Here is a 24,598-nt window from a genome sequence, read left to right as displayed (position 1 = left end):
AGTCCTCTATCTAGCCTATAAGGTGATCTCTTTCCCCTAAGCTTTTGTGTCACTTAAGAATATTCCAAATTATTCAATATCTATTAGATTACCAATCCTTCTCCAATTTGAGAATAATTTTTTTCCCCTCCTCAATTTCTACCTGCATATTTCATGACACTAAACGCTACTTTTAGTATTATTCATTGTGATCCTCATCTCTCTTACTGGAATGTCAGCTTTTAAGCACAGGAATGGAATCTTACGTTTGTTTTCAAAATGCCTAGAAGGACCCAATTCACAGCAAGCCCTCAAATACCTGCCATACACACTGTCTTATTTCTAAGTGTTTCACATGTAGTCTTTTTACTCCATCTCCACCAACTGCCCTACTTATCGAAAGCCACCAGAATGCAACAAGAGCCTTCTCTGGAAATGTCAGTATTCTAACCTGCTAATTTGTTCATGTTAGTTTCTCAACTGCTTCTAGTGCCAGCTCCTATTTCCTATTTCATCTAAAAACAGCATTTCATCAAGATTTCATCATATCCTTCTACACAGGTTGCAGAATACCAAAAACTTCTTTCAATATATATTGTACAACATGTAAAGTGAACTATATCATTCAATTTTATATCTCTAGCCCTCAGTACAATATCATAGTCTAGTTCTCCATAAATAATGATGGAGCTAGTCTAGAAAACTATTACTTCAGAAATTCATAGCAAAGTGTAAGAATACAAGATCAGTCAGTTTAAATTACAAATAAAAAGGATCCTAAGGGCAAAGTACATATAAATTAACATAGCTGTAAGTTCCACAGAATTTTTTTTAATTGACAGAACTGTCGTGTAGTGTTCCCTCAGAGTCCATAGACACTTGAGTGAAATTGGAGACTACAAAAATTTTTATAAAAAACAAACAAACAAAAAAGGAGTAAAAAACCCCCTAACTAAACCAAACAAAAAGTAATCTTTCTAAAGATAAGGTAGGTAGCCAAGGAGAGTTTTAGCAACCAAAATATTTCTTACTGGCTGTAAGGGCTGAGGCTGCCCTGGTGCAACTATTGTAGTCACGGCTGTGGCTGGCTGTACCACCACTCCTTGTGGGTGAGCTGTGAAAATCTGTTGTCCCTGGATGTACTGAAGACTTGGCTGGGCATAACTCTAAAAGATAAAATGAAGAAATTCACAATTTATAGTTTTCTAGCTCTTAATAAGCAGTATCTGACTTCCAAGTTGACAAATCTTATTGGAAGATACACCCATTAATTTTTTTTAACTTTAAATGTGAATATTTTACTACAAATGTGTAAAACAATCTTTTACTTCAAACTCTTTTTTTCTTTTTTGAATAATTCCCCAGTCATTTACTTACTTTGATTTTACTTTATCATAAAAAGTTAGAAAACTTTTTTGAGGTGGAGGCGGGGATGGGGGTGGGGTGGAGTACTCATGAAACCTGTCTAATTGTTTGGCTTCAATGAGACTTGAGTAATAACTGAAGGGCTACTCCTAGGATACCTGAGAAAGAGCTCCACACAATGCTCTTTACAAAGAGCGTTTTAACTACCAACTCCTAATAACTAACAGCTTGTTTTGTTTTGTTTTGTTTCTTTGCAGTATGCAGGCCTCTCACTGCTGTGGCCTCTCTCGTTGCGGAGCACAGGCTCCGGATGCGCAGGCTCAGCGGCCATGGCTCACGGGCCCAGCCGCTCCGCGGCATGTGGGATCCGCCCGGACCAAGGCACGAACCCATGTCCCCTGCATCGGCAGGTGGACTCCCAACCACTGCACCACCAGGGAAGCCCTAACAGCTTGTTTTGACTGGAAAAGGTAAAAAAGAGTGATCCACAGTAGAGGAAGCTGAAGGTGATCAAATTTTAAACTAGTCTTCTAGCTTTTTGTAGGCTTCTATAAGAAAGACAGCGAAATTCAATATATCTAAAATCCTTATGACACACTGATTTATATATATAGTGCTTTATCAAGCAGAAAAGCCCTTTTGCATATATTATCTCACTCAATCCTGACCACCATCAGAGGTGGGTGTATCTCCTACACCTGGAGTTATATAACAAATAAGTACCATGGCTAGCTAGGACTTAAACCTACTCTGAAATTACGATAGAAAAACTGTTTAAAGAAGTGGCAAGAAGCCCTGAAAACAACCTTGTTTTGTTAAAAGGTGATGACTACCAAGGAGCTGAACAGATACGTATTTAAGGACAGATTTTTTTTTTTTTTTTTTAAACATCTTTATTGGGGTATAATTGCTTTACAATGGTGTGTTAGTTTCTGATTTACAACAAAGTGAATCAGCTATACATATACATATGTTCCCATATGTCTTCCCTCTTGCGCCTCCCTCCCTCCCACTCTCCCCATCCCACCCTTCCAGGCTGTCACAAAGCACCGAGCTAATATCCCTGTGCCTTGCGGCTGCTTCCCCCCAGCTATCTACCTTACTACGTTTGTTAGTGTGTATATGTCCATGACTCTCTCTCGCCCTGTCAAAACTCACCCTTCCCCCTCCCCATATCCTTAAGTCCGTTCTCCAGTAGGTCTGCGTCTTTATTCCTATCTTACCCCTAGGTTCTTCATGACATTTTTTTTCCCTTAAATTCCATATATATGTGTTAGCATACGGTATTTGTCTTTTTCTTTCTGACTTACTTCACTCTGTATGACAGATTCTAGGTCTATCCATCTCATTACAAATAGCTCAATTTCATTTCTTTTTAAGGCTGAGTAATATTCCATTGTGTATATGTGCCACATCTTCTTTATCCATTCATCCGATGATGGGCGCTTAGGTTGTTTTAAGGACAGATTTTGACCCTATAAACTGAGATTCTATCAGGTGAAATGATTCAGAAGTATTAATTGATAAGTACTCAAAATACAAAATATAATCAAAATATAATTATTCCAAATGATACCAGTAAAGACCCAAGGAGTCTGAATAGGTAAATGTAGCTGCCCGGCAGATTTCTGGATGAATAATTACTGAGAAGACACAGAAAGAGGAAGAATACAATACTTGATTCAGTATTGCAAACAGCTTAATCTACACATTATCATAAACCAGATTCAATGCTAATTGTCAAAGCAGAATTGTCAGAATAGTATCACAAAGCTGAGAGAAAAATGTATACCTCAGAAATATTTTCATCTCTAGGTATTTGGATACAAGATGGGAAATATGTGCAACATCAAAAATTTTGTAGAAATTTATCTCCTCACCTAACTCCTGTCCCAAAGCCTGAAATTTGATTAAATCCAAAACACTTTTCAACACTGACATATAACCAGACAATACTGAATCAGAAGTCAGTACCAAAGAAGTATTAGCAACAAAGATGACCAAATACTGCTTAAAAAAATTAAAAAGCATACTCTAAAGATAAAATATAAATAATTCTTAAAGTTCTTCTTTAACTTTGATAAAATAAACCATAAAACAAAACATATCTAACTGGGCTCTATTCTATGATCACCAATCTATCTGGAAAGTTAAGTTTCTAAGGAAGTTTCTAAGGGCCGACGCCCAGAAGGAAGCATCCTCAAGAGCCAAGTTACTGTGCATGTAGGAGGTTAACACGTATGTGCTGGTAACCCTGATTCTGAGTAGAAACAGTTTCTGGGAGGCTGAAGAGGACAGATGGATAAACTGGAATTTTCCCAACCCACTAAGCCAAACACCAGATACTGTAACGAATCCCAAATTTAATTTCTTCCTGACCCACTCTCCTAATCTAATCTATCGGCAAATTCCGTTGGCTCTGCATTTTTTATATATGTATGTACATGTGCACGTCTATCTGTATGTATGAGTTTATACATATGTGTGTGTATGTGTGTGTGTATATATATATATAAAATAAAATCTGATCATTTCTTACATCTCTCCTTCTACTATTCCAGTATAAGTGGCCATATTCTCTTGCCTAGATTACTCAACAGTCTTTTAACTGATCTCCCTACTTCTGCCCTTGACTCGCACAATCTCTTCACCCAGAGTAACCAGAGCGAGTCTCTTAAAATACGTCAAATCACGCCAGTCCGCTGTAACTGCTCCAGTGGATTTTCACATTATTCAGACTAACAGCCCAAATCCTCACAAAGCCCTGACCATCTTGTTCCTCTCCAAGGCCTTGACCTCATTTCCTACTACAGGTGTACCTCAGAGATATTGTGGGTTCAGTTTCAGAACATGCAATAAAGTGAATATTGCAATAAAAAGTGAATCACATGAATATTTTGGTTTCCCAGCACATATAAAAGTTATGCTTCACGATACTGTACTCCATTAAGTGTACAGTAACATTAGGTCTAAAAAACAATGTACATACCTTAATTTAAAAATGCTTTACTGCTTAAAAATGCTGACCATCCTCTGAGCCTTCAGAGAGTCATGATCTGTCTGCTGGTGGAGGGTCTGGCCTCGATGTTGATGGCTGCTGACTGGGTGGCTGTGGCAATTTCTTAAAATAAGACAATGAAGCTTTTGCCACATTGACTGACTCTTCCTTTCACCATTTCTCTAGAGTACGTGATGCTATTTGATAGCATTTTACCCACAGTAGAACTGCTTTCAAAATTGGAGTCAGTCTTCTTAAACTTGCCTCTGCTTTATCAACTAAATATATGTAATATTCTAAATCCTCTGATATCATTTCAACAATCTTCACAGCCTCTTTACCAGGAGTAGATTCCATCTCAAGAAACTACTTTCTTTTTTGCTCATCCATAAGAAGTAACTCCTCATCCATTCAAGTTTTATCATGAGACTGTAGCAGCTCAGTCACATCTTCAGGCTCTGCTTCTAATTTTAGTTCACTTGCTATTTCTACCACATCTGCAATTACTTCCACCACTGAAGTCTTCAACCCCTCCAAGTTACCAATTAGAGTTGGAATCAACTATATCTTCTGGATAACTTGCTGCAGTTTCTACATGAGCACTTGCTGCTTCACCTTGCACTTTAATGTTGCAGAGATGGCTTCTTTCCTCCAACCTCATGAACCAACCTCTGCTAAGCTTCAAACTTTTCTTCTGCAGCTTTCTCCCCCATCTCAGCCTTCATAGAACTGAAGAGAGTTAGGGACCTGGTTCTGGATTAGGCTTTGGCTTAAGGGAATGTTGTGGCTGGTATGATCTTCTATCCAGACCACTAAAACTTTCTTCATATATATCAGCAATAAGGCTGATAAGACTATTTTGCTTTCTTATCAATTTCCTTCAAGAACTTTTCCTTTGCATTCACAATTTGGCTAACTGGCACAAGAGGCCTAGCTTTTGGCCTATCTCAGCTTTCAACTTGCTTTCCTCACTAAACGTCATCATTTCTAGGTTTTGATTTAAAGTGAGAGATGTATGACTCTTCCTTTCACTTGATATTTAGAGGCCATCGTAGGGTTATTAATTGGCCTAATTTTAATATTATTTTGTCTCAGGGAGTAGGGAGGCCCAAGGAGAGGAAGAGAGATTGGAAAATGGCCAGTCGGTGGAGCAGGAAGAACACAACACTTACTGATGAAGCTCGCTGGCTTATATGGGCTCAGTTCATGACACCCCAAAACAATTACAATAGTAATGTCAAAGATCACTGATCACAGCTCACCATAATAATAATGAAAAAGTCTGAAATAGTGCAAAAATTATCAATTTGTGACACAGAGACACGAAGTAAGCCAATGCTATTGGAAAAATGGCACCAACAGACTTAATTTGACACAGGGTTGCCACAAACCTTCAATGTGTAAAAAATGCAGTATCTGCAAAGCACAATAAAATGAGGTGTGCCTGTACTGTCACCTTAACTCATTTGGAAAAGGAAAGGCTTCACAATTATATCACACATTTTGAATGACAAACATTTCATATCCTGATTTTGAAAAAAAAAATTTTAAAGATAGATCAAGATACTAATTTTGAGAACTGTCAACAGGATGAAACATGTTATCTTCAGAGTGATCAAGAGGTTAAACACCCAAATCTACAATAGAAAAATGCTAATATTTTGGAGGGTAAAATTTCTTTGACCCTCAGTGAAACTAGGTTCATGAAGAATTTATCTGACAAGATCACAGTTGTGTAAGGCTTATCATGGAGACACTCTAAAAGATTCAATTAATGTGTAATAAAGCTGTGGTTTCTTTAGTATGAAAAGTCTGGCTACAAATGCTGGTTGTGAGATAACTTCCAAACTGAAATGGCATTACCCAGCTTGATCATTCCCTGTATTTACTAGATATGGCTCCAGACAAATTTTATCTGTTTCTAAAGTGCAAAGATATATTTAAAGGGTAACAATTTATCAACAGGAGAGAATGTTACACATACTGAAAATAATTCCCAAAGGAAATGCAATGCCAAAAACATCTTAACAATATCACCGCAAAAAAAAAAAAAAACCCACAAGAAACATTTTCTAAACAAACAAAAACACCCAAAATTGCAACATTCATTTGCAGATATAGTGTTTGAAACTCAAACTGTCAAACAGTAAAGGGAAAATAAACATTTTCTAGGGTTCTGTAGTGCCTACCCAAACTAGCTGACAATCATACGCCAAAGCCGAAACAATTAACAGCAATAAAAAGGGGAAACTGGTTTGCAGTCCCACTGAAATAATACAAAAGATGTACACATTTGTGAGATATATCCAAATAGCATGTGCCTGCAAAATTTATCCATTTACTGGAAGAAAGTCTGTTGGAGATTGGCTCTACCTACAAGGGACTTGAAATTATACAAAACACAAATCCAGTCTAGAAATATCTTTAAAATGTGACTTCTAATGGGAATTTTAAGAGAGGGTCCAATATGTTATAGAGGGGAAAACATAATTGTTCTGCTCCCACTTCTAAAGGGAAAAAAACAGCTATTACTTTATATCTGAGTCACTTCACTTATGTGAACAATTTATAGTCTAAGCACTCAATTTTTTGAGATGTAATTTAGTGTAACTTTTTAAGAATAGGTCACTCTAATGTCACAAGACCACTATAAAGCACATGGCCTCAGTTAAAACGGAGCTTGTATGTCTAATAAGCAGCTGTGGCAAAAAATTAAAGTCACCTTCTGATAACACAACTGCTCCAAATTTCAAAGATACTGCATATGTACACATACAAATTTTTATTATACCATATCACATGCTACTTCATTGTCAAGGTTATTATACCTTATTATAGCTTATACCTATAATTATACCTCAGCTCATGTTGGTATGGTTGATATTTGATTTGAACAACACAGGCCTCAACATAGACCAGATATTATGAGCCAGACACCAGATAGATGACCTTGATCAGCTGTAATTCACAGCCCACTAATGTCAATACTCTCAGTATTAAGGTAACTAAGTAAGAACTATAATTAAACCTTCAAGGTATATGGTGCTTTAAATTTATCATTACTAACATCCATTATCTCATACAAACCTCAACCACTCTGAGGCATTCTGCTCATTTAATAAATGAGAAAACTAAAACTGAAGAATCTAAGTGCCTGTCTCCAGGACACACAGTAAGTGACAGACTAGGACTTAAAATACACACGCTAACAACATGCTCTATGCTTCTCATTACCCAGAGTTGAACATCATCTCTGATCGACTAATCTCATAAAGGGAAGCACAGTCTGAACCATCTTAGTCCATGTATCAACTACTATAGCACACAAAAAGCAGACTAGGGAGTCAATAAATGACTCCTTGGTAGGAACAGACTGAAAACTGGAAATAAAATTGTAATACTTGGGCTTCCCTGGTGGCACAGTGGTTGAGAGTCCGCCTGCTGATGCAGGGGACATGGGTTCGTGCCCCGGTCCTGGAGGATCCCACATGCCGCGGAGCGGCTGGGCCAGTGAGCCATGGCCGCTGAGCCTGCGCATCCAGAGCCTGTGCTCCGCAACGGGAGAGGCCACAACAGTGAGAGGTCCGTGTACAAAAAAAAAAAAAAAAAAAAATTGTAATACTTGAGTCTTAAGGCTATGACTAAACCCTAGAGAAATCTTTTGCTCACTGGGATGGAAAAATAAATTCTATTTTAGAAGAACAACCATAAGATCACTGAGCTCTCTAAAGAGTCTTTAATTCTGTAGGAGGCAGAATTATGCATAACAAACACCACCACCACCAACAATAAAAAGCTAAGAAATTGATAGTCAATAACCAATAATGCCCACTTTCTTGCCTGCTGTATTTAGCCCTATAACATTAATTTTAAGCCAAACATGAAAGGAAAAACACACACAAAAAAAACTAAGTATAAGAATGTTCAGTGCAGTACTATTTATAATTATGAAAAAGAACTTTCAATTTAAACAACTACCCCAGGAAAATGGATAAACAGCGACCTTATAAGCAAATGTGGTATTATACAGACGTTAAAATGTGTATGTGGGGCTTCCCTGGTGGCGCAGTGGTTGAGGGTCCACCTGCCGATGCAGGGGACACGGGTTCGTGCCCTGGTCCAGGAAGATCCCACATGCCGTGGAGTGGCTAGGCCCGTGAGCCATGGCCACTGAGCCTGTGTGCTCGGAGCCTGTGCTCCACAACGGGGGAGGCCACGACAGTGAGAGGCCCACGTACCGCCAAAAAAAAAAAAAAAAAAAGTGTATGTATGCATATATATATATATGTATATATATATATATACACACACAAAAATACAGAGTAATTTGGAAAAATGGTTAAGAATCATGTTACACAGAAAAACATGGGATAAAAAATCTTCCAAGTCTTCAAAATTACAAATTCATCAAATATATAAACATGTAAAGAGATCATAAAAAATGAAGGGAGGGGCTTCCCTGGTAGCGCAGTGGTTGGGAATCTGCCTGCCAATGCAGGGGACATGGGTTCAAGCCCTGGTCTGGGAAGATCCCACATGCCGCAGAGCAACTAGGCCCGTGAGCCACAACTACTGAGCCTGCGCGTCTGGAGCCTGTGCTCCACAAGAAGAGAGGCCACGACAGTGAGTGGCCCCCGCTCACCGCAAGCAGAGAAAACCCAGGCACAGAAATGAAGACCCAACACAGCCAAAAATAAATAAATAAAATCTAAAAAAAAATGAAGGCAGTTAATACAGTTAAGGTTTTCAGAATTAAAGAGGACACTTTGTCACGGCCTTTTGGACAAAATTTTGATACAGCTTCATAACAAAAATACAAACAGAAGTAAAAATCACTTCTGTTACCTCAATACTAAGTAATGTGTATAGGAAACATCTCTGGGAGTCTCTGCCATCCACAATAATTCACCTTTAAGGGGTGACGAGGAATGAAGGGAGAGACATAGGAATGTGGTGAAGACGATGCCTTAAAGAGTTTTTTTTTTTTTTAATGTATTGGTTTTATAAAAAAGAAAAGAAATTTGATTTAAAACCACAAAAATACACCTCAAAAGTTATTCTCTCTCTCTCTCTCTCGCTGATCACTTGCTTTTGGGGAAGCCAAGCTGGCATGTTGTAAGCAGCGCTATTGAGAGTGGTAAGGAACCAAGGACAGCTAACAACCATGTGAGTGAGCTTGAAAGTAAACCTTCCATCCCCTGTCTCGTCTTCAGATGACTAAAACCCTGCTTAATAGCTTGACTGTAATTTCATGACTCTGAGCCAGAACCATCCAGCCAAATTGCTTCTGAATTCCTGACCCACAGAAACTATGAGATAATAATCACTTACTGTTTTAAACTGCTAAGTAATTTGTGACACAACAGATAACTAGTATATATAAAATTAGCCAATATGTAAAAGTGATCAATGGCAGGACTTCCCCCTCACATCAGATTTAACATCCCATAAACAGACAGTAAAACAGACAAGAGTATTTCCAAAATTAGTTACCTGTACAATTGGTGGAGTTGTCTGTGAGTAGGGTGATGTCACACCATAGACAGTTGGACAAGCCTGTCCTTGATAATATATGGTTGCTTGAGACTGTGCAGGAGAGTACTGCTGCTGAACACTCACGGACTGTTGGTTTGAATCCCAAACACCGTAATTCTGTCCCTGGACTGGGCCTGGGGCTGGCACTGGCAAGACGGTGACACTAGAATCTTGGTGTACCACACCATCACTTTGGGCCACATACTGTGAACTGGAAACTTCCACAGGGGCTGCCACATGTGGCACCACTGGCACAGGTGGAGGGGCAGCAAGGGGTTCTGTAGAATGTCCCACCAAGGGCTGAGAATGATCATAAGGAGCAGGAGAACACACAGGATCCATGCTGGGTGTGGGGAGGAGCACCTTTCCAGCATTAGGATTGCTGGGATCCACATAGGCCTGCATGGGGTAACCTGGTGGGTAGCCAGCAAAGGGGTGATGAGGGGCACTGTAGCCAAGAGAGTCATAGGGCAGTGGAGATGTCATTCCCAGGTTCTGCATCTGCTGCTGTTGTTTTTGAGCCTCCCGCTGAGCTACCTCCTGCTCAAACAACTTTCGACGCTCCTCTGTAGAAAGTTTATTGCGATCTTTAATTCGTACTTTCTTTTTAGAAGTTGGTGTATCATATCTAGAAAGAAAACAATAAGAGCACCACAAAAAGTTTTTCCCTAAATCAGAGACATAACCAAAGCACTAATAAATGTTATGCCACTCGATACTAAACCATTAACCACACCAACTCCAATTTGGCACTGGCTGAAAATCATACTCAAAATTACTTAAGGAGTTTTGCAGATAGGAGAGAACCTCAAGGAAATAGACACTTAGATGAAAATAATAACTTTATCCTTATCCTCAGCTTCTAGAACTTCAAACTAAAGATACATGTAGTACCCTAAATAGATTCTTCTTTATAGTTAAGTTCTGTAGTTCTGTAACTACAAATTCTGAAATTAAAACAAAAACCGAAATACACTAATAAAAGCTACAGAATTTGATGTATGTCTGACCACACGCATTAATATCAACACAGGTTAGTTAAGTGAAAGACAAGCATGTACACATAAAAGTATGGGGGGTTATATTCACATACTCTTTGTGCAGTACCACGTATAATATCATATTGCTAAACCTAATACCCTGTGATAGTTTTGACAAGTATCCCCAGTAAGCCCCCAAGAAACCATTAGCTCTAACATTCACAGGAGAACTGAGGACTTAAAAGATTCTTTTGTGAAGTTCTATGGACTGAATCAAACTTTTGAGAAAGGCTCTTGGCAAAAATGAAAAATGACAACTAATTTCAAGACGTTTCATTGCAAAGAAACATCTAATAATAGATTCATGGATAAGGATACAGCATTTATCCAAACAACAAAAAATATATGGTCTAAAAACCTCGTAGTTGAAAACTTCCTTTAAAGTGTTAGTGGTGTGGTAGTACCCTTAGCTGCCTGGCAGAAACAAATGCAAACAGTCTATAGAAGAGAGCACCTTAAATCCAGGCCTCAATGAATTCCTACAGATTAAGTTCTAAGGAACAGGAGTTCATTAGAAAATAAAATTAATCTTGCCATTTGTAACAACATGGATGGACCTAGAGGGTATTATGCTGAGAAAAATAAGTAAGACAAAGAAAGATAAATACTGTATGATTTCACTTGTATGTGGAATCTAAAAAACAAAACAAATGAACAAACAGAGTTACAGATACAGAGAACAAACAGCTGGTTGCCAGAGGGGAGAGGGGAAGAAAGAAACAGGTAAGGGAGATTAAGAGGTACAAAAATTCAGTTGCAAAATAAATGAATCACACGGTATGAAATGTACAGTGTGGGGAATATAGTAAAAAACTATGTAATATCTTTGTAAGGTGACATACCGTAATTAGACTTATTGTGGTGATCATTTTGGTATAGAAATATCAAATTACTATGCTGTGTAACAGGAACTAACAGTGCTGTAGGTCGATTATACTTCAAAAAAACTCACAGAAACAAACTCATAAAAGATAAACATGTACTAGGAATATACTGTACCACATGATACATATATAATGAACACTGCTGTATGTTCTATATGAAAGTTAAGAGAGTAAATCCTAAGAGTTCTCATCACAAGGAAAGGTATTTTCCCCTATTTCTATAGTTTTGTATCTACATGAGATGATGGATGTTCACTAAACTTATTGTGATGATCATTTCATGATGTATGTAAGTCAAATCATATGCTTAACATCTTAAACTTATACTGTGCTGTATGTCAATTATATCTCACTGAAAGCAAAAAAAAAAGGTATATAATTATAAAATTATAAAATACACACACACACACACACAAGTGAGAGGAAGAGACATATAAAGACTGCTGATGCTGGAATTATCACACACAAAATATTAGAGATGTTTAATATGTTTAATAAGATAAAAGAGGCTATTAAAAATATGCCTAAGGAACAGGACCATAAAATACTATCAGGCAGATTTGAATAAGAACCCCATGAAACATCTAGAAAGGAAAAAGAATGAAAATTAAAACTCAATTATCATATAAAATTGAAATTGCACATACGTGGCAAAATTCTACTTAAATATCCAAGAGAAACTTTTGCACATGTACACCAAAATAAGATAACAGCACTATACATAATAGAAAAAGCTTTATAACAAAACATTATACAGTAATAAAAATAAACTGATACTATTATAAATCTTAGTAAATAAATATCAAGTCAAAACAAAGTACTGTCAAATTAAATGCAAAATAGCCTTTTCATACAGTTAAAACTAACATATTTTTAAGAAATATACATTAGATGACATAAAACTATATTTAAAAAAAGGCAGGCCAGGGTACAATGAACACAGAATCCAACAGATACTACTTGCTATCACAAGTAGTAAAGACAGGGGACGGTGCAGAAATAAGTGACACAGCAAGATTTATATAATTGTTAAGATCCTGACTTTTGTGCTGGGACCTCCAGGGCTCATTACATTATAGTAAATGTATGGAGAAAAGGTCCATGGATAGAAATAAGTGTCATGAACCAAGAAATAACCTAATATTCAATTCAATTCAGTGCCCATAAGAGCCATGGTATGGTTAAGCAAGAGATTAGATCTGAAGAGAATTAGTAACTTGGAAGATGATCTTCAAATTTAAAAAGTTCAATGAATTTCAACCAGGTTGAAAAAAAAAGAAATCCTCATATAAACACAGGGAAACGATAATGCGGAACACCAAATAAAGAGAACTTCTTAAAAGCAGGCCAAGAGAAAAGCCAGGTTACTTAACAAAGAATAGCAACCAACAAGTTTTGTAAAATCAATAAGGAAAGTCAGAAGAATGAAGAACAGCTTCAAAGTATTCAGAAAAACTGTCAACCCAAAAGAACTTCCTTTCAAAACTGAGAATAAATGTTCACATAAAGACTTGTTCATAGCCAGTAATATTCACAATAGTCATCTGGAAACAATCCAAACGCCTATCAACTACTGAATTTATAAACAAACTATCTATACAATGGACTACTACTAAGCACTAAAAAAGAACTGAGATGCATAATAACATGGATGAATATCTCAAATATAATATGCTAAGTGAAAGAAGACAGAATATATTTTATAGTATATGATACCATATATATGACATTGTGGAAAAGACAAAACCAAGTCAGAAAGGAGATCAGTGGTGGCCAGGACTAGGAGTAGAAGAAGGGGACGCACTACAAAGGGGTAAGAGATAATTTTATGAGGTGATGAAATGTTCTATTGGGTTGGCCCAAAAGTTCGTTTGGATTTTTCCGTAAGATGTTATGGACAAACCCGAATGAACTTTTTGGCCAACCCAATATATAACCTCTGTGGTTGTAGTTACATAACTGTATGCACCTGACAAAACTCAATGAACACTACACTTAAAATCATGAATTTTACTGTAAGCAATTTATACTTGCTGGTTAGATAAAGCTGATTTTTAAAACTGAGGGTGAGCAATGCAAACAAAACATGAAAAACACTTTTTAGACACAAACTGAGATATCATGAAGAGAAACTCACTAAAAGAAACCATTTAGGGACTTCCCTGGTGGTGCAGTGGTTAAGAATCTGCCTGCCAATGCAGGGGACATGGGTTCAATCCCTGGTCTGGGAAGATCCCACATGCCAGGGAGCAACTAAGCCCAAGCACCACAACTACTGAGCCTGAGCTCTAGAGCCTGCGAGCCACAACTACTGAAGCCCACGCACCTAGAGCTGGTGCTCCGCAACAAGAGAAGCCACCTCAATGAGAAGCCCACGCACTGCAAGGAAGAGTAGCCCCCTCTTGCCGCAACTAGAGAAAGCCTGCACGCAGCAACGAAGACCCAACGCAGCCAAAAATAAATAAACAATAATTAAAAAAAGAAACCATTTAAAGGGGTCTGAGATAAGAAAGAAGAGAAACTAGTAAATGTAAACAAACTAAAAACATCAGTTGGTCTACATAAAAAAATTAACAATAACTGATGGGAGAAGAGAGAAGGAATTATAATACTGGACAATAATACCATGTAAATTGGGAAGGCTGAATGGTCCCAGTAAGTACTTATGTTGTTCAGGATATTGATTAGCTTCAAATTTTATTAAATTGAAACAACCAGTTAAAGAATTAAAGAGTTGCCATAAAAGATTAACAAAAACAAAATCACCCAATCAGCTATAAGCTACTTATTAGACACAGAAAAGTTAAAAGTAAAAGGAAGGAAGAGCCTTCCTGGGACAGGACTTGCCCCCTATCCTCTGCTTTAGCTCCTCTCTGAAGTACCTAGACAACAGTATTTGATGCACATCTCCTGAGTTGTTTTACAGATGTGAAAACCCCCACCAAATGGAAGATGTTAACTACTTAAAGACCAGGAGCACATAGCCCCAGGCCTCCTTAAGCCTAAGGACTGATAATATTAACCCCTGTTACCTTACCCTCACCTGGCTTTTAAAAATGCTCTGCGGAAACCCTTCAGGGAGCTTGGGGTTTTTTTTTTTAAGAGCATGAGCCACCCATCTTCTTGCATGGCCCTGTGATAAACCTTTCCCTGCTCTAAAAAATAAAAAATAAAATAAAATAAAAGGAAGAAAGATATGCCAGTTAAATCCTACTAAAAGGAAGATAAGCATATTTCTAGGAATATCAAACAAAAGAGACTATAAAGCAAGCTTCAATAAAATTCTAAGAACTGTTATCATACAGATCAATTAATGACAAATTGAAAATTTAACAAAAAGAAATTTAAACACATTGTATATCCTAATAGTATTTAGAACTAGATTATGAAGCTGCATTAACAAGAGTAGTTCAAGCAGTCTTACAGTTCTTAAACACTTCTATCAGAAGAGAAAAATTAATGAGCTAAGAATCCCAATTGTTCCAGTTAAGAAATTAAAAAAACAATATAACAAGCCTAAAAAAGTGGAAGGAAACAAAATATGAGTAGAAATCAATTACCAAGACAAAAAATGGAATCATTCTGTGATTTGCATTGGAGGTATTGCTAGCAAAGTAACATGAACAAGGCATAAGAATTAGAAAGGAAAACCAAAACAAATTCATATGATATGGACTGTTGACAATGACAAAAAAAGTAGACAGTGGGGCAAAAAAAAATCCTATACTCTTGAAATTAATACAAGTTTTGTAATGGTTAACAAAAATAGGATCAATATACAAAGGTGAATTGCATATCAAAACACCAAAACCAAACTGAATATGTAACAGAAGTTAGGGTTCTCAGAAATAAATACACCAAAAGATAAGTTTTTCTGGAGAAAACTATTAACAAAGACATTAATGAAAAACTTTATCTTCATTAAAAATATTAAAGAAGACCTAACTAGATAGAGAATATTCAAATACTCAAAGCAGATTCTAAGGAAGAATAAATCTGAGAAAAGACAGGGCATCCCAGAAGATCAAGTAGGGATTTGCCCTACTTGCTATCAAGACTTAAATATAAGATAGTCATAGGAGCCCAGAAACAGATCCTCCCATATGTGAAAACCTGTTGGAAAGAGGCAGCACTGCAGATCAGTGGGGAAAGGAGGAGCTTTCAAGTAGTAAATGATGCTGGGACAACTGGGTGTTCACCTAGAAAGAAATGAAACCAGATTCCTACCTTAAAATATATACAAAAATTAATTCCCAATGGATTAAGGACTTAAATCTTGCTAAAAAAAAATGTATATACACACACACACACACACACACAAAGTCATCTCAAGAGTTGGGAAGAATTTCTTAAAACACTGTAAACACTAACCATAAAGGAAACATACAATATATATGATATATTCAATTACACCATAATTAATAAATTCTGTGTATTGAAAGATACAGAAAGAGTCAAAATACAAATCATAAACTGGGAAAAAATACTTGCAGAATTATATTTAGAATATAAAAAAAGAACACCTAGAGCTTAAAAAGACAAAATTTAATAAATGAACACCACATATAAAAAGACACTTCACAGAAGAGTAAACAGGAATGGTCAATAAACATATGGCAAAATGTTCAATCTATTTAGTAATTAGAGAAATGTAAATTAAAATCATGATGAATTACTATTACATACCCAGAGAACCCAAAATTAAAAATTCTGACAACTGCATTACATGACTGCTATATCTCAATTTTTTTTTTAAGTATATTTAATTTAAAAAGAACTTCTCGGGAACAAATGTTTTCTAGTGCCCAGCAGGTGATTATGTGGCCTGTTTTTCTACCAGCATCACAAGACAGCCTCTGACACAGGGATCAAACAACATTTTGAACTGGTATGGTGTAAGATTCACTAGAAAACATAGGGTTATCTCCCATCAACCCCCATTCCCCTTTAAAGAACAAATCTCTGGCTCCTCAAATAGCATTTAAACGTTATGAAGTAGAAGCCATTCGGGTACCAAAAATCTATTAGTCTTCACAGCTATTACTAACTGTCAAAAGAGACTCTCAATAGTTATGAGGAGAGTTTCCTTTTATACTCACTCACAAGAGAATACATTTATTACAAAAGCACTTGTTGCCCCAAATCAGAAGTGTATCACTTGGGTACTTTTTGACTTGCTCAGAAAAGAGAGTAACTCACATAGGCCACTTACCTGTCATCTGGCCTTTTCGTTCCCCGCTCATAGGCAGAAGAAGGTGGTGAGAGGGAGCCCCTTCGTTTCCTTTTCTCTTTATTTTGAGTTTGTTTGTCTGGGTCTCTCTCTCTTGACCTGTTAGGAGTCTTTGGGGCAACTGTTTGATCTCTGAAGCCAACAGCATCCCTTCCTCGTTCGGTTACTAGGGGAAAAGGGTTTTTTAAAAAATTTACTTGGTAGACTTGTCTCCATCATGATAGTATACCAACTGTATAATAAAATTTCTATCCAACAAACAGATCTATGGACTCCTCCTTCATATACCCAGTCCCGAATTTCGACGAGACATAAGGTCTTATATGCTTGTATGCTCTACTTCCTAAAAGTCTCTTCCATGACTGCCCTTTTCTACCTTTTTCCACCAAAGTCTCAGTCCAAGCTTTCATCATTTCTAACTAGTTCTGTGGAACACATGCATGCAAAATGTTCCTGATACCTTTAGTAAGGCAGTCTGCCTGTCAGTTCAAAATGTAAAAGCTTTCCCCTGCCCTTATAACTGCATATTTACAGTTGGTAGAAAAACAGCCTGGCATGCTAAACATAAAAACCTCAATAGAAAAATCTCTTTAATTAAAAAAAAAATTAGACAACTTTTTATGAACTACAATTTCAAAAGAAAAATATTTCAAACACAGGTGAAACAGGTGGTAACTCAGTAAGTTATCAAAACCAGAGAGCTACATCTTCAAAAAAAGAACGCCAGCTTCCTATTCAAAGATGGAAGCTGGGGGCTTCCCCGATGGCGCAGTGGTTAAGAATCCACCTGCCAATGCAGGGGACACGGGTTTGAGCCCTGGTCTGGGAGGATCCCACATGCCGCAGAGCAACTAAGCCCATGCGCCACAACTACTGAGCCTGCGCTCTAGAACTTGCAAGCCACAACTACTGAAGCCTGTGTACCTAGAGCCCGTGCTCCGCAACAAGAGAAGCCACCACAGTGAGAAGTCCGCGCACCGCAACGAAGAGTAGCCCCTGCTCACCACAACTAGAGAAAGCCCGTGCGCAGCTACAAAGACCCAACGCAGCCAAAAATAAAATAAATTAAAAAAAAAAAAGACGGAAGCTAACCTTCTTCACTCAGTCTCTTTACCTAGAATGGCTCTCACCCAATTCCATTGCCACTGCTCCCAAAAGCTGCCCTAAGTACTACTTTTCACTGATCACACCACCTAGTCTTTCATTTTCCTAAGTAGTCTAGATCCCACCAATGAACATTTCAATATAAACTGACTAGTATTATATGCTGTTGCTTTGTGTATGTTAGTACTGTTACCTACTAATCATATTGCTCTCTTCATAAGGAGAGAATTTCTTATAAAATATCTCTCATAGCGCAAAGCGGATTCTCAATAAACATTGTTTTTTCTTTTCTCATCTCAGAAAAATGTGCTATCAGTTGTTTTTTCCCCCAGCAGTAGGATCAGGTTTACATATACCATTCTCACAGTTCTTTTAGCTGGCCAAAAACTCCATTTATTTACAAAAAAGTTACTAATCTACAGCCATGTATGAGTATTTGTCAGTGAGAAGCTAACAGAACTAACATCTAATACCACATGCTGGCAGAAAATACCATACAATTAAAACAACTGTTCAGCTCAGAAGGTATTAGCACAACATCCTTTTGTGAAGTATTATTATCTAGTTTCATCTGGATCTGCCCATGACTCTCTATTTCCTCCTTCAAACCCAGGTTCCTTACCCTGGTGTTAATTTCCTTAAAATGTGGCTATTTCTTCACTATATACTGGTAAAACAAGAAAAGGAATCATACCAACAGTATATTCTGACTCTGCATCTTAGAATATGTGAGGCAGAGAAATCATCTTATATATTCAGGCTGATTTTCTCATATTTTAAAACGAGGATAAAGCTAGACTGCATATTTCCCAAAGTATTTCACAATCCTTATGAATTTTAAAAGTTCTAAGCTTTTTAATCGCTTGGCACTGAGGAGTAACATAGCAAGTCAGGTTTGCATTATAAGCATTTCTCTAAGCTAAAAGCCTGATACTGAGATGGAGGCGGGGTTCCCCACATGTGAGGATGAGACTGAAGTTGGCACACAAAAGGCTGCTCCCTGAAAAGATTATAATTGTCCACTACAGACCATGTCCTGCTTCTCTCAGAGGGCCATACCAGACTAGATACTTACAAAATAATGGTGGCAGGGTGGGGTGGGAGGACCTTCAAAGGTATTGAAACTTTGCCTGTCTTGCTAATGTTTTCAACTCAGTGGGCCCAGAGAAGCTAGCCTCTGATGATCAACTCTATAGTGGTGCTGCTGATACTGCCAACAAGTACTACTCAACCCAGCTTTCTTTCTTATGGGAAGAAATCTTTGCAGCCCTAAGTAGGATGTCTGGCTATGAAGAGACTAAACCAGTAGAACTAAAAATATCCAAAAGATACAAAAGTGATGTAAAGGATACTTTACAGGGCTTTAACCAATAAGATTATTTAACCAATAAGATTTAAGATTACAAAAAGTTCTTCATGCCAAAAATAAAGAAAAAGACCAAAAACATGATCACACTGGCTCCTTTACTCTATTTATACTGGGTCACTGCTGGAGGGGCACAAGAGACTAACAAGAGCCACCATAATTTATACCATTGTTTTAATCTCTAAAGTATGCTGGAAACACAGCTAAGTGGTAAAGCCCAGAAACCATACTGCAATGGTCTCCCTATTATCTGTTCTGTAATAATGATTCTTAACCTTGTGAGGGGTCACTGATTCCTTGAGAATCTGATGAAAGTTTTGAATTTTCCCCAGTAAAATGAACGTATACCAAGGATTTTGCATATAAACATCTACAGGTAAAAACTTACACACACCTAAGGAGTATAGGTTTAAGAATGTCTGCTCTAGGGCTTCCCTGGTGGCGCAGTGGTTAAGAGTCCACCTGCCAATGCAGGGGACACGGATTCATGCCCTGGTCTGGGAAGATCCCACATGCTGCGGAGCGGCTAGGCCCGTGAGCCACGGCCGCTGAGCCTGCGCCTCTGGAGCCTGTGCTCCGCAACGGGAGAGGCCACAACAGTGAGAGGCCCACGTACCGCAAAAAAAAAAAAAAAAAAAAAAGAATGTCTGCTCTAGAGGAAGAAATGAATGGAAGAAAAGCTGCTAGAAGGCCATGACTTCAAGGAAAGAAACAACACAGGGAGTATAAAGGGACATCTCTTCTGACAAAAAAATCACTAAGAATAAAAATGCACAGATCCACCTCCTAGAGCAATGAAAATAAAAATTAACAAATGGGACCTAATCAACTTAAAAGCTTTTGCACAGCAAAGGAAACTACAAAGAAGACAAAAAGACAACCCTCAGAATGGGAGAAAATATTTGCAAACGAAGTGACAGACAAGGGATTAATCTCCATAATATACAAACAGCTTGTGCAGCTCAGTATCAAAAAAACAAACAACCCAAACAAAACATGGGTGGAAAATCTAAATAGACATTTCTCCAAAGAAGACATACAGATGGCCAAAAAGCACATGAAAAGATGCTCAACATCACTAATTATGAGAAAAATGCAAATCAAACTACAATGAGATATCACCTTACACTGGTCAGAATGGCCATCATCAAAAAATCTACAAACAATAAATGCTGCAGAGGGTGTGGAGAAAAGGGAACCCTGCTACACTGTTGGTGGAAATGTAAACTGGTATAGCCCCTATGGAGAACAGTACTATGGAGGTTCCTTAAAAAACTAAAAATAGAGCTACCATATGATCCAGCAATCCCACTCATGGGCATATATCCAGAGACAACTGTAATTTGATAAGATACATGCACCCCAATGTTCACTGCAGTACTATTTACAAGAGCCAGGACAGGGAAGCAACCTAAATGTCCATCGACAGAGGAATGGATAAAGAAGATATGGTACATATATACAATGGAATATTACTCAGCCATAAAAAAGAATGAAATAATGCCATTTGCAGTAACATGATAGACCTAGAGATTGTCATACTGAGTGAAGTCAGACAGAGAAAGACAAATATCACATGATATCACTTACGTGTGGAATCTTAAAAAATGGTACAAATGAACTTATATACAAAACAGAGAGTCACATATGTAGAAAATAAACTTATGGTTACCAGGGGGGAAGGAAGGGAAGGATAAATTGAGAAATTGGGATTGACATATACACACTACTATACATAAAACAGATAACTAATAAGGGCCTACTGTATAGCACAGGGAACTCTACTCAATACACTGTAATGGCCTATATGTGAAAAGAATCTAAAAAAGAGTGGAGGTATGTATACGTATAACTGATTCACTTTGCAGTACACCTGAAACTAACACAACATTGTAAATCAACTATACTCCAAGAAAATTGTTTTAAAAACACATGTTTTCAAACTTATACCAAAAATATTTCATTTACCTAATGACATATTATCTGGTTCCAAAAACAAAATAAAGTTCTTATCAGTTACATCTGCATATTTCTAAAAGAATATTCGTAAAGTCATATGCACAAAGTATCTCTGAATACCTACTTGTGCTCTCCTTTTCAGTTTGACTTTTCTTTGGAATTCGATATACCTCCTGCAAAAAATAAACCAAAAGAAGAGTTATCAGTGTGGAATGGAAGTGGTGATTGCTTTGAAGCTGAATGATTTCATATGGCAACAAAGAAATGGGGAGGAACAATCTGGTATTTAATTATTCTCCAAAATTTTACCTATGTTTGGCTTTAAATAAAAATAGATCCTGGTCCCTTAAAAAACAAGTAAAAACATATAGCACAAATACATATTTATTTCTAAACGTCTACCAGGCTTGTATGACCTCATTAGCCAAGTAGCAGACTAAGTAACTAAGACATTTTATTTCTGGCAGGAATACACCTCCTGATAATCTTAATTTCTATATGCCTTCTGCACATAAAATGAAGTCATATATAGTTCATTTACTGAGAGTATGCATATGAACAAGTCAAACATCTCACTTGCCATCCCTACTTAAGGGAAGACAAAGGTTAGTAATACCTCAGCTATATAAACACACTTCAGAAAAATTACATGTGCAAAGACAATTCCTGCTATTCAGCGTATTTTTCTATAAATACAAAATCAACTTGGCTAATGGCCAAATCTACTTTTATACTGCTGTTATTTTAAAAAAGGAAAGTTTTAGATCATTGTTGCTCTTCAAATACTATCTAATACTTTATCAAAATTGTTCTTGAGAAATATAAACTATGTTTTTAAGCCTTGAGGTACCTTTTCTTGCTGTATGAATCTAAAGCCTAGCAACAATTCTGTTCCCTGACAATCTCTCACTGTTCTAAGTCCATCAAGTAGCTCTTGGGCACATACTTCCTTATCCAGTCACCTTGTTAAGTGGGAAAATGGCAAACCCACACATTCTCAATGGTACATCATATAAAACCCTTCCTTCAGAGTAATCTCATAATACTGACCACACCTATATGACGTGGTAATCCCATTTTTTAGGAAATGTACTCTAAGAAAAATCTTTCCACACGATTTTTGGTTCTAGCAGCATTTGTGGAAAATGAAATAACCCACATGTCACAACTGAGGGAAGTTCAAGATGTAATATTCAGCTGCCAGTAAAAATGCCAATGTGGACTTTACAGACGCAGGGCAATCTGTATGAATGCATTATCTTATTTGAATTTCAAAACAACACTGTGAGGTTGCTATCTCCATTTTACAAATGGGAAAACTTACTTAAAAAGTTTAGCAACCTGCCCACGGTTATGATGCCTTTTATCATCTGTACCAGATGACACAGTGGCATTATTCTGGGAAGGACTACCATTTTGGGGATTTATCCACAAATGTAGGTAACATCCACCATCCCCCTAGCCTTTTCTAAGTAGAACTTCCACTACAGCTGGGATTCTCAATTCTGGCTGCAGAATTAAACCACTCCAGGCAACTTTTATAGATACACTATCCAAAACAAATTGAATCTAAAATTCTGGGAATGGGTCCTAGGCACCTGTATTTTTTAGAAGTTCCCCAGATGATTCTGATGTCCAGAGAAAGCGGACATCACTGGATTACTGGCTTCTCTTAACAGCCCTCACTCATTCCTTCCTCACAAGGGAGAATTTGAGAGAAAGAACTATGTATGTCTGTCCTCAGCTCAGAGCCATCTGGGCTCTTTCTCCTCTTGGGCTGCTTCTGCCTGTAGAGAGGATACATTCTAATCTATTCCTCTGAGGGATGCCTGGAGTTGTCTAATTCAATGTCTACCTGTGGGTATGAATCAGGGATAAAGAGAAGAAGGACTCAACACTTTTAGCTCTGACTTCTCTATCCACCTCTTGGAGGGGTTAACAATCTCGGGAAAAAGAACGCCACTTATCAGCACCTACCCACATTATAGAGAAAAACAGGTATTCTGCTAATTTTAAAAGTTTGAAAATGACTGTTGCATTAGGTACTCTGTAAACCTAGGTACTCCAAAAGAGTTCATTCATGAAGGGTGCTCAGAATAGATATATCGAGGATGATATCTGAGTCAACTAAGAATTACACAATTTTAACTTATTTAGTTTCTTTTGCAGAAGGTCTCAGCATTACAAGTATTCATTACAAACATTTATAGCAATTTATTACAGACCTCAAGTTTGGGACCCATTCTATGGTGGCGGTTAATATACCGAGGAAATGCTTCTCAAAGATACATTCTTAATTCCATTCAAAAGTTTAGAGCAACTGCTAACTAGAAAATGTATTCTGATCACTGAGTTGTACACATGAAACTAATATTGTATGTCAAACATACTTCAATTTTAAAAAAAGGATTCAGGGACTTCCCTGGTGGTCCAATGGGTAAGACTCTGTGCTCCCAATGCAGGGGGCCCAGGTTCGATCCCTGGTTGGGGAGCTAGAGCCTGCATGCATGCCACAACTAAGAAGTTCGCACACCGCAAGGAAGATCCAGTGCAGCCAAAATAAATAAGTAAATAAATAAATAAATAAATATTTTAAGTATTCTGATGTTCACAAAATGGCTGATTACTACTGATTAGTGACCAAGAGCTACTGACTATTAGAGTATGCCTAACACTATGGGGAAGTTCTATCAACATGCACCTAAGACAAAATGAAAGGCAGATCTCAAAGAGATGCCTGACTCCCATGTTCACTGCAGCATTATTCACAATAGCCAAAATACAGAAACAACCTAAGTGTTCATCAAGAGATGAATGGATAGAGAAGCTATGGTATATGTATACAATGGATATCATTCAATCAGGAGAAAGAAGGGCACCTTGCCACTTGTGACATGGATAGACCCTGAGGGTATTATGCTAAATGAAATAAGACAGAGAAAGACAAACACTGTACAATATCACTTATTACATGTAATCCAAAATAGCTGAACTCATAGAAACAGAGACTAAAACAGGGGTGAAGGGAGGTAGAGTTACAAACTTGGTCAGAGTTACAAACTTCCAATTATAAGATGAGTAAGTTCCGGGGATCTAATGTACAGTATAGTGATACAGTTAATAATACTGTACTATATA

The 24,598-nt window shown here is 37.4% G+C and overlaps 1 protein-coding gene across 3 annotated transcripts in view; it reads right to left on the bottom strand.

Moving 5' to 3' along the window:
• SETD2 (SET domain containing 2, histone lysine methyltransferase) overlaps window positions 1-24,598 on the bottom strand; it is a 109,488-nt gene that overhangs the window by 14,143 nt on the left and 70,747 nt on the right. For 2 of the 3 annotated variants that reach the window (XR_004352066.1, XM_032647549.1), the window contains 4 exons: window positions 21,585-21,633; window positions 17,014-17,197; window positions 9,836-10,505; window positions 1,011-1,145 (listed from right to left, as the gene is read on the bottom strand). Coding sequence is in view for 1 of the 3 variants with exons in the window: in XM_032647549.1 (XP_032503440.1) it covers window positions 1,011-1,145; window positions 9,836-10,505; window positions 17,014-17,197; window positions 21,585-21,633 (1,038 nt within the window). In the remaining 2 variants the exon portion in view is untranslated. Of the gene's footprint in view, window positions 1-1,010; window positions 1,146-9,835; window positions 10,506-17,013; window positions 17,198-21,584; window positions 21,634-24,598 lie in introns of those variants that run through there. The other variant, XR_004352067.1, reaches the window with a different exon arrangement.

The sequence above is a fragment of the Phocoena sinus genome, chromosome 11, assembly GCF_008692025.1.
Source record: "Phocoena sinus isolate mPhoSin1 chromosome 11, mPhoSin1.pri, whole genome shotgun sequence".
Taxonomy (NCBI): Eukaryota; Metazoa; Chordata; class Mammalia; order Artiodactyla; family Phocoenidae; genus Phocoena; species Phocoena sinus.
The sequence above is the reverse complement of the archived record's forward strand: the minus strand, read 5'-3'. Positions and strand labels throughout refer to the sequence as shown.